Source organism: Gigantopelta aegis, unplaced genomic scaffold (genome assembly GCF_016097555.1).
Source record: "Gigantopelta aegis isolate Gae_Host unplaced genomic scaffold, Gae_host_genome ctg3476_pilon_pilon, whole genome shotgun sequence".
Taxonomy (NCBI): domain Eukaryota; kingdom Metazoa; phylum Mollusca; class Gastropoda; order Neomphalida; family Peltospiridae; genus Gigantopelta; species Gigantopelta aegis.
In genome coordinates this window covers 40,244-59,456 of record NW_024533361.1, presented here as the reverse complement: position 1 = coordinate 59,456, position 19,213 = coordinate 40,244, and the positions used below count along the sequence as shown (strand labels likewise).

Genomic DNA, 19,213 nt, shown 5'->3' with positions numbered 1-19,213 from the left:
GGAAAGTATTGATTGTTGAGATGATCAGTTAATATAGTTGAGTTAATACATGTCTTATTACAGCCACTTACAAGATAACAAGAGTTTACTGTTACATGACATATTCAGTGAGGACCACCAACCATATATGGTGCATAGTATAATAATTAACTATAACTCCACCTACTATTCATGAGTTTTATTAATAGTTAAATAATTTCTGACAATCAATAGATACTGGTATCAATGGAGTGTCCTGATAGTACATTTTGTCACAACAATTTTATTGACCTTGTAGTCATAACATATGTTTATATTGTCAATACTACATTCATACAATAGTCATCTCTGCATTAATAATTTTTTCAAAATAAAATCAATGAGACCAGTCTACATGAAATATTAAAATACATAAAGCTTTAGTCATATACTTCAGACTGAGTTCTATAACTCTATTATAGACTTTTCAGACTGAGTCTTTTCTATAGCTACAAAGAGTAGACAGGTTTATAGAAAACTCGAGAGAAATGATAGCTCAGAAACAGATGATAAACTAAGACCATTCATCTTGTTTATCATCACTCAGATATGTATTCCACAGAATTTTGATATAATTCTTTTATTTTATATAATGATGTGTTTGCTGATGAGATTGATGTATAACCTGAAAAGATAAGAATGATAGTTCTAAAGCATGGGAATCAAATTATGAAAATTAATCCTAACAGAATGAAACATTACTAGCAACATGTTTACCTTAGATTGGTCATTCATTTTAGTATAGTGATGTGTTTGTGGTGTATGTGAGATTGAAAATAACCTGAAAAGATTAGAATGATAATTCTGAATAATGACAATTAAATAATGAAATTTATAGAACCAGAATGAAAACATGGGAATGAATCATTACTAGCAACACACTTACCTTATATTGGTCATCATCATTATAGCATACTCCACTAACCTGGTTTTCCAGTGCAGTGATACGATCTTTACATTCTATGAGTTCTCATTCCTTGGTGTCTAGGTCGGAGTCTTTAGCCTCTAGATTAGAATGTAACTTTTCTATTGTCTCCTCTAATTCTATTAGTCTCTCATCAGAGGCTGTGTCAGATGACAGCTAAATGGACAAATATAATGTGAATGGATGTTGTATAGTCGATTAATGGATGTATGGATATGTTGAATGGATATATGATATGTTAAATGGATTCATAGTAGAACATAACAAATGATGAAATAGATTAAGATTTTAACCACACCCACCAAAATTACGACTTCTAACAGTTCCTTTTCACTTTCATATTGTTTTAATATTCTATCTAAATCATAGGAGGGACACCTTTCCCTATATCTCCTGTAGCTCCCAAATGCATAACCAGGTTGTATTGTTAATGGACCTCTTCTTTCTCCTTCATTTTCTCCACCCATTTCTCTACCCCTCAATTACATTGACCTCTGAACCTATAGGAGAGGTGTTACCCACATCATGTTAGTGGTGACTCACCTTCTCCTACAACAAACTCCACTTCCCTATCCTCAACGACATGGTCACCAATAGTATCCTTCATATATACTGAAAATGAGATAAAAATTATAGTCTATTAGAATATGTACAAAATTGTAAGAGCCACACCCATACTAATTACTAGTACAGTAGACACATCAATTACTATAAGCAGTTGCATAGCCAGGTGGGAAGACCTGGGGGGAGGGCACGACCCTAAAGTACTATATATTAACTCAATTTCGATGCATCATAATTATTCATTCATTACAATTTTTATTAATCTAAAAGAATCCTTCTATTACATGTATCTTTGGCAAATTTTGTACAACCTCTTCAAGGTCAAGATTGTCAGCAATGTCTCTCTCTATGGACATTATTGCCATATTGTTCAAACTTGTGCTTCAGACACGAAGAATGTAAGTAAGTTTTTGTTTTCTTTTTTAAGTGGAGAATGAACGCTCACACTTAGCGGTACTAACAGGAATTGTTAAAGCAAATTTAGCAAAACAACATGTGTAGGGAAAGCTACTCCCAAAGGTACAAGTTCTCCAGGACATCAGTAATGTCAGTGAGATGTTTTTCGTCCAGCGTACACTTTGCTAAAGGTACTTCATGAGAAAGCATTTCCGAGTCTAACTCGTAAGCGTCGGTCCAGTGGTTTTAAATGAGCCATATCTAGGAAATGAGAGGAAACAGGAGAACAAGCTTGAAGAGATCTCATTAGCTGTCTCACTACGCCATTGAGTACAAGTGTAGTTGCTATAGTGACTTGAGTTGCTATAGTAACTATATACTAGTCTTAATATGATATAATACATTACAACACAAGCTTTGATCTATTCCTATCACTTCAGACAGTATATACATATAATATTACATATGTAGATTATAATGTATTATGTTAGTTAATATTAAATATTATACCATTTACTGTTGATCCTTCTATAGGTTTCTTATATCCTGTTCCCTTGGTAACCACACTCATTCTCAAGAGAGCACATATATGCAACAAACAGTTGCTTGTGTAAATATGCCTATAATACTACTTTAAATATTCTATATAATGCTTCTGCTTTACCTGGCAATCTTTCAGAACATTGTGCTATTTCTATCTAGCTTGTATTGTACATATGATGATCTTCCCTTTCTCAATTTCCTCTATCATGAACTCAACAATGACTAATAGAAAGCTGTTCTGTATATATAACATCTATATACTATTACATTACAACAGCTATATCAAAATTAAGCGTACATAATTATGTAACCCTAATGGTTGTTCCTTTACATGCACTCAAAATTAAAAAAAGTATAGAATTATTACAAATACAAACATAACTGCTACATTAAAGCAATTTATGTGAGTGAATTATATGGAAAGAAATGCAACCACCCACCACGTTTAATCATTACCAGTATATGAAAAATTACATTGTATTTGTCAATTAGAAAATCGTGACATAACATTATTACAAGTAATGAATATAACATTATATAAAAGATAACCAGTGTACACTTTATACAATATATGTACTAAATTTGGAATTTAAAAGACTTAGGTTGTAATTATTGTTTGTATAATCTATTGATATTAATATTAATACTACACGCAAAAAGATATATTTTTTTCATTGTTTGTTCTAGATATAAAGCATATGAATAATTATTAGATAAATGAAAGACAAAGCTTGTGTGAGTGCCAGAAACACTATTAGACAAACTTCATTAAGTATAAGGTACACAATAACTTCCTGATGCAAATAACATATATTGTTGAATTATATAAGATAACCAGTGTACACTATATACAATATACAAGTATTACTAAATGTTGGAATTGGAGTCACTTAGGTTACTGTTGTAGTTTTGTATAGTCTATGACCATTAACATAATACTACACACAAACACTCATTACCTATCAGTTTTGTTCGAGATATAAAGCAATATGAAAATTATTAGATAAATGAAAAAAAGGCTTGTGTGATTGCCAGAAACTCTATAAGACAAACTTTCATTATTCATGTGCTATGTAATAACTTCCTGATATAAATAAATATATTTATAAATAATTATTTTGCTACAGTCACTCAAAGCAGTTAGATGATGATGTCACAAATAAAAGCAATCATTTGATATTACTTGTGGAAGGTATGTTTAGGCAATATGACAGTTTTATGACTACATATATAATATGATATTCTATCTACAGTAACTAGATTGATTGGAACTAACTTCACTACTATGGTACTGACTTCTACTTTGGACTATGAAAAAATTATGGGAGAGTAAATGGCTCATTAGACATTGACATATCTATGCTAGTAATAATGTCTCTATATCAATCATGACGCCAGAGTCTGCTTTAAATCTATTGATATTGTCACCAAATGATGCTCCAATTGTCCATCTCACTGGCAGCGAAAGTGGTTCCCGAATCTAGCACTTATGATAATCGTGACAGAAGTGTTCATGTTAGTAGTGATCAACAATTGCTGTAATTGCATTTAATTGGCTTTGGCTTTCAGGAAGCCTTGGAGAATATCTTGTCTTACCTTGTCATGACTATAATATCAGTAAGTATGAATACTATGCAGTATCTGCAACAAGTAATGTTGGATCAAGTCAAGTACTACTTGTTGGATGTGAAAATGACACTAACATTATCATCACTCCATCAGAAGCTGTCTCTCTTCCTTCAGATACTCAATCATCTACAGGTCAACTTGCAAGTGTTCCTAAAGGTACTCCTCATCATGTTGTTCTTCATCAAGGACAGACTCTTTATTTTGGTGCACCATTAATTGATCTTTACAGGAACTCAAATTGTCTCTAATAAACCCATTGACTGTCATCAGTGGACATGAATGTGGTCAAGTACACTTGGAATTAATTATTGTGAACATATGACACAACAGATTCCACCAACAATAACTTGGGGTAAACAGTTTCTACTAGTACCTTTTGAACATAGACAAAGTGGACAGTATACAAACTAGTGACATCTCAAGATCATACTACAATAACTTATCATGTAATGGATCAACAACTAATGTTGTTATTATTAATAGTAAAGGAGGAAATTACACTTTCTTTTTCGGTTCTTCCCAGTATTGTCACATTCAAGCAAACAAACCAATTATTGTTGTACTATTTGCTACTGGGGCTCATTAGATGATAACATTGGAGATTCCTATAATGATAATAGTACCACCTATTGAGCAGTATTTGAATAGATATGACTTTTATGTAATTAATATGGATTTTGTTGGTATAAGTGTCACTGTAACTCCCGAGCATTTTTCTCCATACTCCATATTATTAGATGGAGTACCACTTACCAATTGGGTTGCTATATTGAACTCATCTATGGACATTGTAGGATATGGAACTAAGATAGCAACAACTGCCAATCCTAGACGTTCAGTAGTACACACAGGCAATGGTACACTGTCTGTTTTACTATATGGTTTTCAGTCTGGTCATCGGCTGGATATGGATACCCTGTTGGGATGATGTTGATGCCAATCAATGTAGGTATGTATAACGTCATGATCATCACTCACTTATTATTATTACTGAGTGACTTAGTGCAAGGCAACCAATCTAAATAGCAAATCTCACATACATGTATTATATATATAGATGTACAGTTTGGTCATGTGTAGAAATGCAATAAATGCTTTACAGAACCCAGTCCACACTATGCAAAAACATAATGATAAGTTTATGATCACAGCGAGAATAATAATTTGTAGTTTCTGTATACCTATAGTTTCTAACTTAGTCTTTGATCTTATTAATCTTACACTTCTCAAGTTGACTTATACAAAATTTTACTTGTTTTAAATTTGTCTGCTCTTCCTTTCTTAAGTTTTTGGCATCATTAAATATTGAGATCAAAGACACATTTTAGCACTAAGTCAAGCCTGTAACTGTGCTAGGCAAACCCTGTGTATCCACGTATTCCTACTTTAGAGTCAGTTTATTTCATATTATACTTTATATTTTGACATTAAAATATATTTAGATGCTGTTATAGAGTGCAATTCATCTTGTGTGAATGGGATATGTGTGTTAAACTATACTCACACATGTGAATGCTTTCAAGGATGGACTGGAAGTTACTGTGATCAAGGTATACTCACTAGTTACAGTTTCAATGAAACAAATGGTATTAATTAGACTACAGGAGAAAGAAAATGTTTGTTTTTCACTTACCATACTTTGTTGTTTTTGCTGCAACCTAGAAATGGTTTTTATAGGAAACATGTCAAAAATAACAATCAAATAAAATTAATACATTTTGATATCAAATGTCAATAAAATATTTGTATCAGTGACAGTATGAGGTAAACAACATTAAGTAAGTCTTCTTTTATAGTGAACCAAAACATACTTTATATTTAAGCTTTAATAAGCATATAAGTGTTAGAATATAAAGGATAATATAACTTTTTAATATCACATGCATGAGTATTGTATTTTTTTAAAAAGTATATTACCGCAAAATTTCATTTTAATTACAAGTTTTGTTATCTTCAATCGTGTATCTTAGCATCCAATGCTATGCTTTTAGTTAATAGCTATCTATTGATAAAATATAGAGCAGATGTAAAACTTTATAAATGAAATTCCACATACTTGTAACCTCTCATTGTGATTAGACATCAATGAATGTACACTAACAATGGAGGATGGTGATCATTATTGTAACAACACTTTGGGATCTTATATTGTTCCTGTATGAACAACTATATCCTTGAATATGACAAACTATACTTGTATTGGTAAAGAACCATTACTTGATATGCTTATTTCTGAATCCTTGCATATACTGTATAAATGTTTGGACATATCAATAGATATTAATGAATGTTCTATCTCTAATGGTGGATGTGAGGAGATATGTACAAATACCAATGGATCGTTATCTGCTCCTGTTATCAAGGATATATGTTACGTGATGATAACAGGACGTGTACAGGTATTAAATAATTGTAATTGGTTTATATGTTAAAATAATAATTTAATAGATATCAATGAATGTACTATCTCTAATGGTGGATGTAAGGAGATATGTACAAATACCAATGGATCGTTTATCTGCTCATGTCATCAAGGATACATGTTACGTGATGATAACAGGACATGTACAGGTATTAATAATTGTAATTGGTTTATATGTTGAAATATATAATTTAATAGATATCAATGAATGTACTATCTCTAATGGTGGATGTGAGGAGATATGTACAAATACCAATGGATCATTTTTCTGCTCCTGTCATCAAGGATATATGTTACGTGATGATAACAGGACGTGTACAGGTATTAATAATTGTAATTGGTTTATATGTTGAAATACTAATTTAATAGATATCAATGAATGTACTATGTCTAATGGTGGATGTGAAGAGATATGTACAATACCAATGGATCGTTTATCTGCTCATGTCATCAAGGATATATGTTACGTGATGATAACAGGACATGTACAGGTATTAATAATTGTAATTGGTTATATGTTGAAATAATAATTTAATAGATATCAATGAATGTACTATGTCTAATGGTGGATGTGAAGAGATATGTACAAATACCATGGATCGTTTATCTGCTCATGTCATCAAGGATATATGTTACGTGATGATAACAGGACATGTAAGGTATTAATAATTGTAATTGGTTTATATGTTGAAATAATAATTTAATAGATATCAATGAATGTACTATCTCTAATGATGGATGTGAGGAGATATGTACAAATACCATGGATTGTTTATCTGCTCATGTCATCAAGGATATATGTTACGTGATGATAACAGGACATGTACAGGTATTAATAATTGTATTGGTTTATATGATAAAATAATAATTTAACAGATATCAATGAATGTACTATCTTTAATGGTGGATGTGAAGAGATATGTTCAAATACCAATGGATCATTTTTCTGCTCATGTCAGCAAGGATATATGTTCATGATGATAACAGGACGTGTACAGGTATTTATAATTGTAATTGGTTTATATGTTGAAATAATAATTTAATAGATATCAATGAATGTACTATCTTTAATGGTGGATGTGAGGAGATATGTACAAATACCAATGGATCGTTTATCTGCTCATGTCATCAAGGATATAGGTTACGTGATGATAACAGGACATGTACAGGTATTAATAATTGTAATTGGTTTATATGTTGAAATAATAATTTAATAGATATCAATGAATGTACTATCTTTAATGGTGGATGTGAGGAGATATGTACAAATACAATGGATCGTTTATCTGCTCATGTCATCAAGGATATATGTTACTGATGATAACAGGACGTGTACAGGTATTATATATTGTAATTGGTTTATATGTTAAAATAATAATTAATAGATATCAATGAATGTACTATCTTTAATGGTGGATGTGAGGAGATATGTACAAATACCAATGGATCGTTTATCTGCTCCTGTCATCAAGGATATATGTTACGTGATGATAACAGGACGTGTACAGGTATTAATAATTGTAATTGGTTTATATGTTAAAATAATAATTTAATAGATATCAATGAATGTACTATCTTTAATGGTGGATGTGAGGAGATATGTACAAATACCAATGGATCATTTTTCTGCTCTGTCATCAAGGATATATGTTACGTGATGATAACAGGACGTGTACAGGTATAATAATTGTAATTGGTTTATATGATGAAATAATAATTTAATAGATATCAATGAATGTACTATCTCTAATGGTGGATGTGAGGAGATATGTACAAATACCAATGGATCATTTATCTGCTCATGTCATCAAGGATATATGTTACGTGATGATAACAGGACATGTACAGGTATTAATAATTGTAATTGGTTTATATGTTGAAATAATAATTTAATAGATATCAATGAATGTACTATCTTTAATGGTGGATGTGAGGAGATATGTACAAATACCAATGGATCGTTTATCTGCTCCTGTCATCAAGGATATATGTTACGTGATGATAACAGGACGTGTACAGGTATTAATATTGTAATTGGTTTATATGTTGAAATAATAATTTAATAGATATCAATGAATTACTATCTCTAATGGTGGATGTGAGGAGATATGTACAAATACCAATGATTGTTTATCTGCTCATGTCATCAAGGATATATGTTACGTGATGATAACAGGACATGTAAAGGTATTAATAATTGTAATTGGTTTATATGTTAAAATAATAATTTAACAGATATCAATGAATGTACTATCTTTAATGGTGGATGTGAAGAGATATGTTCAAATACCAATGGATCATTTTTCTGCTCATGTCATCAAGGATTATGTTACATGATGATAACAGGACGTTGTACAGGTATTTATAATTGTAATTGGTTTATATGTTGAAATAATAATTTAATAGATATCAATGAATGTACTATCTTTAATGGTGGATGTGAGGAGATATGTACAAATACCAATGGATCGTTTATCTGCTCATGTCATCAAGGATATATGTTACGTGATGATAACAGGACATGTACAGGTATTAATAATTGTAATTGGTTTATATGTTGAAATAATAATTTAATAGATATCAATGAATGTACTATCTCTAATGGTGGATGTGAGGAGATATGTACAAATACCAATGGATCGTTTATCTGCTCATGTCATCAAGGATATATGTTACGTGATGATAACAGGACATGTACAGGTATTAATAATTGTAATTGGTTTATATGTTGAAATAATAATTTAATAGATATCAATGAATGTACTATCTTTAATGGTGGATGTGAGGAGATATGTACAAATACCAATGGATCGTTTATCTGCTCATGTCATCAAGGATATATGTTACGTGATGATAACAGGACGTGTACAGGTATTAATAATTGTAATTGGTTTATATGTTAAAATAATAATTTAATAGATATCAATGAATGTACTATCTTTAATGGTGGATGTGAGGAGATATGTACAAATACCAATGGATCGTTTATCTGCTCATGTCATCAAGGATATATGTTACGTGATGATAACAGGACGTGTACAGGTATTAATAATTGTAATTGGTTTATATGTTGAAATAATAATTTAATAGATATCAATGAATGTATTATCAACAATGGAGGTTGTGAACAAATTTGTGTTAATAATATGGGTACTTATCATTGTGACTGTAGACTTGATATAATGTTAGTTTGAACAATGATACTTGTGAGGGTAAGCAAGCCATAATAATATCAGTATATTCATTGACTATTAAATATGTTTACTTCCTACATCTTTATGTGTATCTTTGAGTATATCTGTTTCTCTGCTTGTCTCTTCAGTCTTTTTGTAATCTATCTACCTATTGATGTCATTTTACATTGTCTAGATATCAATGAATGTAACACTGACAATGGAGAGTGTGATCATTACTGTAACAACACTGTTGGGTCATACTATTGTTCCTGTATGAGCAACTATATCCTTGAATATGACAACCATACTTGTATTGGTAAGAACTAATACTTGATATGCTCATTTTTTTCGAAACATATTTCAATATCACTGTATAAATGTTTTGGAATCATTATTAGATATCAACGAATGTTTTATCTCTAATGGTGGATGTGAGGAGATATGTACAAATACCAATGGATCATTTATCTGCTCCTGTCATCAAGGATATATGTTACATGATGATAACAGGACATGTACAGGTATTGAAAATAGATATTATTATAGCATATTAAAGTAATAATATTTTAATAGATATCAATGAATGTATTATCAACAATGGAGGTTGTGAACAAACATGTGTCAATGATGTGGGGTACTTACAACTGTTACTGTAGACATGGATATAATCTTAGCTTGGACAATCACACTTGTGAGGGTGAGTTATATTAGCAATCCTTTGGTCACGTAGTCTTGCTTTTCACTTGTCATATTCATATATACAGTAATATGTATGACAGGAGCTAGTATGTTGAACCATTTAGCCAGTTATTATAGCCATGAATGATATAGCATGAAATTGTTATTATATCTATGAATTTTGATAAACTTTTGTTTGAACAACCAATATATATTACATATTTTATATAAAAAATCTTTAATTAGACATTAATGAATGTGATGGAAACACTACTGGATGTAGTCAAAGAATGTCATAACAAAAGAGGAGGATTTCAATGTTTCTGCTGGAAGGGATATGCACTTCATGTGGACAATAAAACTGTGTTGGTATGTCTTTTTTAAATAATGACATGCAATATCTAAAAAAATTGGATGGTTTAGACTGATCTTATTATTTTTCAGATGTAAATTTTGTAGATTTCTTTGTTCATTTTATAAATACCATCATAAATGATTAGACTGCATATTGTTGACTTAAGCTGTTATACATTGTCTAGATATTAATGAATGTAACAGTAACAATGGAGGATGTGATCATTATTGTAATAACACTGTTGGATCATACTATTGTTCCTGTATGAACAACTATATCCTTGAATATGACAACCATACTTGTATTGGTAAGAACAAGCCTTGAGGAATTTGTTTTAAAATATATAGACTGTATAATTGTTGACTTTGAAAATCAGACTTGCGATGATACGTAAATACATTAAAGATATGACTAGTAAATCTGGTTCCTCATTACAATTTGCAGAATCTAATTATATTATAATTATAGTGTAATTATAGTGTAGTAGCTAGGATATAACTCAGTAACTCTAGAAACTAATTGTGAATATAATAGTTATATAATTCTCTTTTGTGGTATATGCAGTCCCTATCACCTGTCTTCTCAGCCAACAATAATACTGTATTGTGTTAATTTAATTAAATGCTATATTCACATAATGGATTTTCCTGGAATTATTTAGCTATGTAGAATTTAAATAGCAAATTATAAGTATATGTCACACAACAAAACTAATAAATATCTTAATTTAGGTTTGGATCTGTACACAACTCTTACTACTGTTCTTCCTTTTGAAAGCCCAACTACAATCAATATTGTTAGTGAATTTGTGCTGTGTCTAGTAAATGTTATGACCATTTCAATAAAGAAAAAACATTATTTATTTATTTTAATATAGGATACTGATAAGCAAAGTGCTACATATTATATAATAGGTGCTGTGGCTATATTCATCCTTCTCTGTAAGTAGACTTTCTTGCTCAACATTGTTTATTGTTTTTACATGTTTATGTATCAAAGAGATTATTTATTATATTATAGTGTTAGTTGTTTGCACTACAATCATTATCCTGATAGTTCTAAAAAAAATTGCAGAACAAAAATACAATGATGATCAATCAAACAATATGAGGTAGTAGAATCGAACAATTATGAAAATCATACAATGGAACTTAATGTACTTGATGATGAGTTAAAGAAGACAGTAAAGGAAGTACCAGATGAACAGATATATGATAATGTTAATAATTTGCCAATTGAAGATTTAAATATTGAAGACCATTATGACATCATTAGCAGTTTTCCTCTACAACATACAACTTTTACAACTACAAAACAAGTCTTCTTTAAATATGATGATCTGTTGGATAATTGTGATGATTATATCTGAATGAATGCTGTTGTTATTCCTGATAATAAAATGACCTCTTTTATTAAATATAATTATGCATGTACATACAATTGCAAAGTTATTACTGATTAGTTGAATCTTTTGTTTGAATCTTATTTCTTTTCCTTCTTTAATTTGTTGATGATACAGGTGTAGTTTTTGTTTTCTTAAAGGTAAATATAGTCACTTTTATTTCCTTCAGTCTTTCTTTAGCATATTCAGTCTTGTTTCCTGTAAGCAAAATTAATGTTTTGGTTATTCTATCACATGAAATTAACCTATTATTTAAAAAAGTCAATATCTCTGATATTATAATATCGTTAGAGATATTATTTCCAGTATTAGAGCTGTCAACCTCTCTTTTTGAAAGTTTCATTGTACAGGGCTCAAGTCAAACAGGTATAAAGGACTTTTAACATTACATCAATCGGATAGGCTTAATGATAAGGATAAATCTCAAAAGAGCTACTTATATGCTGTATTCAGTTTATTGTCAATCCCTTCTACCGTAGATGAAGAGGATCATACTGGAGTCAAAGAGGAAGTTATTTAACCAAATATCTATCTAATATCAATTCAGTTCTATCAGAAAGAATTTTATCATCATTCTGTCTTTAATAAGTTGGTGAAATCCAAGAGAAATTATAGATCCTACAGTCATAGCTGAAGGTATGAAGTCTTTGTTCTCAAGTAAGTGCATGTGAGTGAATTGTCAAAATTCAGGACCCAGTTACAAGCATGGGAATAACAACATTCATGCCAAAAGAATCACTGTTCAACCTAAAACATTCATAAGCTGTGTTACTTGGAAAATTTTAAATCTTATTTACATTTAATGAGCTGCCCGAGTCAGTTAAAGATATTATGAGGCGTTTTTTAAAACCTATTATATTTAATCTTTCCATGTTGTCATCATCTGAGTCTCAAGGATTGCATTCAATCATTCCCTGTTATAATTGATGAGACATTTTTACGTACTTATGATGTAATCAAGATTCTGAAGAAATTGCTACATGGAATTCTTAAGAATGTCAAAAAGTATATCTATTAACTACAGTTTAGAATGATACCAAAATTGTTAGTCTAATAAAGAGTATTTAGAAGTCCTAAACAATAAATAGATGCTAAGCCATCCTATAACAGAATAGTCAGAGTATTTTTGTCATAATTGTAAAAGTGTTATCATATTTGTGATGTAATAAAGGATATCATAACAAAAGAGAGAGGACTTCAATGCTTTCCCTACCAGAATGGATATTGACTACATACATGTTGAGATCAAAATTTGCATTGGTAGGTATCACTGAAGATGTAAAAAATAGAAAATCCAGTCAAACATTTATATAACTTTTCCAGATTATTATACAATTTACATAACAATGAATACATAATAATTTCAGAATTTTGCAGACAATATTCAATTGTGTTCTATTAATAAATAACAAGGATGTCAACATATTTGCAAAAACAAAGTTGGCAGTTACTATTTGTGTGAGTTAGAAGTTGATAAAGTTTGCTTGCGTAAATATAATAATCTATGATACTACTTCAAATATTTTATATATCCTTCTACTTTACCTGGTAAATTTTCCAGAACATTATGCCATTACTATCTAGCTTGTTATTGTTCATATGATGATCTTCCCTCTTCTCAATCTCCTATATCATGAACTCAATAATGACTAATGAGAAAGCTGTATGCATCTATATACGTTACAACAGTTATATTAAAATTAGTCCTACATAATGATGTAATCTTAATAGTTGTCCATTTACACACGCTCAAAATTCCAAAAGTATAGAAATATAACAATACAATATAACTACCACATTAAGGCATTTATGTGAGTGAATTATACAGAAAAAAATGGCCACCACACACCATGTTTAATCATTACAGTATATAAAACAAATTCACTGTATTTGTCAGTTAGAAAACACAACATGACATTATTTAACAAGAAATGACTATATACATTATATAAAAAGATAACCAGTGTACACTATATACAATATACAGGTAAGTACTAAATGCTGGAATTGGAGTCACTTAGGTTACTGTTATAGTTTTGTATAGTCTATTGACATTAACATTAATACTACACACAATTCATTATTCATATGGTATGTAATAACTTCCTGATACAAATAACATTTATTTATAAATTATTTTGGTACAGTCACTCAAAGCAGTTGGATAATGTCAAACATAAGAGTAATCATTCTGATATTTTTTGTTGAAGGTATGTTTAGGTGATAATGACAGTTTTATGACTATATATATTATAATGTGATATTCTATCTACAGTAAATGGATGTACTGGAGCTAATTTCACTAACTATGGCACTGACTTCTACTTTGGATTGATGAAAAATTATAGGAGCCAAAGTGATTTCTTAGGTCTTGCTATATCTACTGTCAATCATAATGCTTCTGTAACAATCAAGATACCATGGTCAGGGTTTACTGTAAACACATACATATCTTCACCAAATTATATTGATGTTGTTAACCTCACTAACATCACCAAAGGCGTCTGAATCTAGCAATTATGATAATCGTAACAGAAGTATTCATGTTAGTAGTGATCAACCAATTGCTGTAATTGCATTAAATTGGCTTTATAGGACCTTTGGAGAATATCTTGTCTTACCTTGTCATGATTACAGTATCAATAAGTATGAATACTATGCAGTAACTCCAAGAAGTGCTGGTTGGTCAAGTCAAGTACTACTTGTTGGATGTGAAAATGACACTATATTATCATCATTCCATCAGAAATGGTCTCTTCCTTTCAGATACTCAATCATCTACAGATCAACTCGTAAATGTTCTAAAGGTACTCCTCATCATGTTGTTCTTCATCAAGGACAGACTCTTTATTTTGGTGCACCATTAATTGATCTTACAGGAACCCACATTGTCTCTAATAAACCATTGACTGTCATCAGTGGACATCAATGTGGTCAAGTACCACTTGGAGTTAATTATTGCAAACATATGACACAACAGATTCCACCAACAATAACTTGGGGGTAAAACAGTTTCTACTAGTACCTTTTGAATATAGACAAAGTGGACAGTATACAAAACTAGTGACATCTCAAGATAATACTACAATAACTATATCATGTAATGGATCAACAACTAATGTTGTTATTATTAATAAAAGTAAAGGGGAAAATTACACTTTCTTTTTCAATTCTTCCCAGTATTGTCACATTCAAGCAAACAACAAACCAATTATTGTTGTACTATTTGCTACTGGTGGGTCATTAGATGATAATCGTGGAGATCATATAATGATACTAGTACCACCTATAGAACAGTATTCTTGTAGATATGACTTTCCTGTTTTCATTAATATTGATTTTATTGGTATCAGTATCACAGCAACTCCTGAGGATTTTCTCTCCAAACTCCATATTATATAATGGATTACCTCTTACCAATTGGGTTGCTATATTGAACTCATCTATGGACATTGGTAGGATATGGAACTAAGATAGGAACAACAAGCAATACTGTACACACAGTAGTACACACAGGGAATGGTACACTGTCTGTTTTACTATATGGTTTTAAGAGGCGCCATGGATATGGTTTACTAGTTGGTATGATGTTGATGCCTATCAATAAAGGTTTGGATAATTAATATAATATATAATTTTCACTAGTTACAGTCTCAATGAAAAATGGTATTAATAAACTATATATAGGAGAAAGAAATGTTTGCTTTTTAACTTGCCATACTTTTTATTGCTGTTGCTGAACTGTAGAAATAGATTATATAGGAAGCATGTGTCAAAAACTAAACAAAAAAAATAGATTAATAATACAAAGATGTATCAGTGGCAGTGTGAAGCAGACAAATTAAATATTAAACAGAATAGGAAAGTCTTTTTTTCACAATAAAACAAAACATATTTCTAATTTAAACATATATAAGCTTATAAATGTTAGAAAGGATCATATATATAACTTTATGTTTAGTATCACATGCACTGAGTGTCATATTTTAAATGAAGTACATTCTGCAATCTTTTCATTTTAATTACAAAATTATGTTTAACTTCAATATGTGTATCTTAGCATCCAATGCTATGTTATTACTAAATAGCCATCCATTGATACACTATTAAGCAGGTGTAAATGTTCACAAATGAAGTGTTAATATATTTGCAACTCTCGTTGTGACTAGATATTAATGAGTGTTCTATCTCTAATGGTGGATGTGAGGAGATATGTACATATGCCAATGGATCATTTATTGTTCCTGTTATCAAGGAATATATATTGCATCATGATAAAAGGACATGTACAGGTAATAATAACAGATATTACTTCATATGGTTAAATAATAATTTAATAGATATCAATGAATGTACTATCAACAATGGAGATTGTGAACAGATTTTGTTTTAATGATGTGGGTACTTATCACTGTGGCTGTAGACATGGATATAGTGTTAGTTTGAACAATCATACTTGTGATGGTAAGCAAACCATAATAATTCAGTATATTCATTGACTACTAAATATGCTTAACTTTCTGGCACTTATATGTTTTCTATATGAGTATATTTGTCTCTCTGCTCCTTTTTTTTCTATTGTTGTTGTTGTATATCTATCTGTAATCTCTTATTTTAAAATATAATCACAAAACATGTTGAACAATGACTAAGCAACAACTTTTTTAATAGAATAAAGAGATATTATTATTTATGCGAGTTAACTACTGTACAGATATTAATGAATGCAATGGAAACACTGCTGGGTGTAGTCAAGGATGTCATAAATATAAAAGGAGGATTTCATTGTTTTTGTTGGAATGGATATGTACTGCATATAAAAAAACGAAAAATTTGTCTTGGTATGTGTTGCTAGGACATGAATGCAACATCAACAATATTCATCTCATATCAAAAATTCATAAAATTAAAACTTAATTAACATGATAAACTATATGTTATATTATAATTGTTTATATTTACATTTTTCAGACATTAACGAATGTTCTTTTAACAATGGAGGATGTCAGCAAACATGCATAAACAAAGTAGGAAATACCATTGTGGATGTCATCCAGGATATGAGTTGAAAGATAACCAAGTTTCTTGTGGTGGGTGAGTAAATATGCATGGTTTAAACACTTTGTATACTGAAGTTTTAGATTGCTAAGCAGCACAGAAGGTAGATATAGTGTTGAATATACATATCTTAATTATACATGTCCCAATAAATCATTCTTGATATTAAGAATTGTCCTTCACCCACCACCAAGAACAATATGTGCATCTCACATATATTTTGTTCATTATTATGAATTTTAAATATTGATGTCATTTATACATTGACTATAATGTAATGAATGTAACACTGACAATGGATGGTGTGATCATTATTGTAAGAACACTTTTGGATCATACTATTGTTCCTGTATGAACAACTATATCTTTCAATATAACAGCCATACTTGATTGGTAAGAACCATTAAAAAAATTTGTTTTAGATTGCATAAAAATACATTGTTGACTTTGACATTCATAGTAAAACAGCTATACAATAAAGATATGACTAGTAAGTCTGGTTCTTTACCTGTCCTTTTATACTTTAAATTGGTCAGTTAAATTTATAAAAATCTAATTACGTTTCAGTACTATATGACTTAGAAATTAGTTTGAAAATGTTTAAAAATGATAATGATTATATAATTCTTATTTTTGTGATATATACATTCACCGTTACCTGTCTTTTCATGATCAGCCAAACAACAACACAGAAAATGTTAATTTTTCCAATATGAAGTTTTCCTAATGTTATTGCAATTATTTAACTATGTAGAATTTAAATAGCAAATTCTAAGTATATATCTCACACAACAAAACTACTAAATATCTTAATTTAGGTTTGGATCTGTACACAACTCTTACTACTGCACTTCCTTTTGAAAGCTCAACTACAAATAATCATGTTAGTGAATTTGTGCTGTGTTAGTAAATGTTATGAATATTTCAATAAACTAAAATATTATTGATTTTATGTTTATATAGGCTACTGATAAGCAAAGTGCTACATATATTATAATTGGTGCTGTGGCTATATTTCATCTTTCTCTGTAAGTAGAAATTTCTTGGAATATAACACTCAACGTTGTTTATTGTTTTACATGTTTATGTTATGAAAGAGATTGTTTATTATTTATTCATTTTATTATATTGTTAGTGGTTTGCATTACAATTATTATCCTGATGGCTCTAAAGAAATTTCAGAACCAAAATACAGTGATGATCAATCAACAATATGAGGTTGAGTTGAAACAATACGGAGATCATACAGAGGATGTTAATGTACTTGATGATGAATTTAAAAAGACAGCAAAGGAAGTACCAGTTGAGCAGATATATAATTATATTGATGATTTGTCAATTGAAGATATAAATATTGAAGACCAGTATGACTTCATTAGTAATTTCCCCCTACAACATACACAACTTCTACACTACCATATGAGTCTTCTTTCAGTACTGATGATCTGTTGGATAATTGTGATGATTATGTTTCAATGAATGCTGTTGTTATTCCCACCAATTAAATGACCACTTTTATTAAATATTATTATAAATGTACATACAATAATTTTGCTTATCAGTTGATTTCTTTTGTTTTTGAATCTTATTCCTTTTCTTTCTTTAATTTGTAGTTTAAACAAGATGATACAGGTGGAGTTTTTGTTTTCATAAAATGCTTAATATAATCATTTTATTTCCTTTGATCTGTCTTTAAATATTTTTCCAGTCCTGTTCCTGTTGGAAGGATGTTTTATTTATTATATCATGTGAAGATCATCTATTCAATTCAATATTTCATTTATCACCTTTATTTTCATAATAAATAAAACTAGCTAATTGCTATTGCCTTAAATAACTGATGGCAAACATTATCACATATGACAGAAACAGTAAAAACATTAATTCTAAATAGAAAGCCCCTGTTGTACATCATACTGGAAAGCAATATACGAAAGAATATATTCTCAACATTTGAATATAAATCATTCAATGAAGTCAAGGCTGGCCAGTATTCAAATGAGTTAACACAGCAATGACTCAAGAATATGAAAAATTTAAAGCATTC

At 30.0% G+C, this 19,213-nt stretch overlaps 1 protein-coding gene across 1 annotated transcript; it reads left to right on the top strand.

Annotated features, from left to right (window-relative positions):
• The first annotated feature begins 6,787 nt into the window (after nucleotides 1-6,787).
• Nucleotides 6,788-10,329, top strand: LOC121392181 (fibulin-5-like). Its single transcript, XM_041523525.1, is given in 7 exon segments — nucleotides 6,788-6,818; nucleotides 7,374-7,463; nucleotides 7,466-7,495; nucleotides 9,246-9,368; nucleotides 9,417-9,539; nucleotides 10,072-10,194; nucleotides 10,247-10,329. Coding segments are annotated over 7 exon segments (603 nt in total).
• Nucleotides 10,330-19,213: the final 8,884 nt, after the last annotated feature.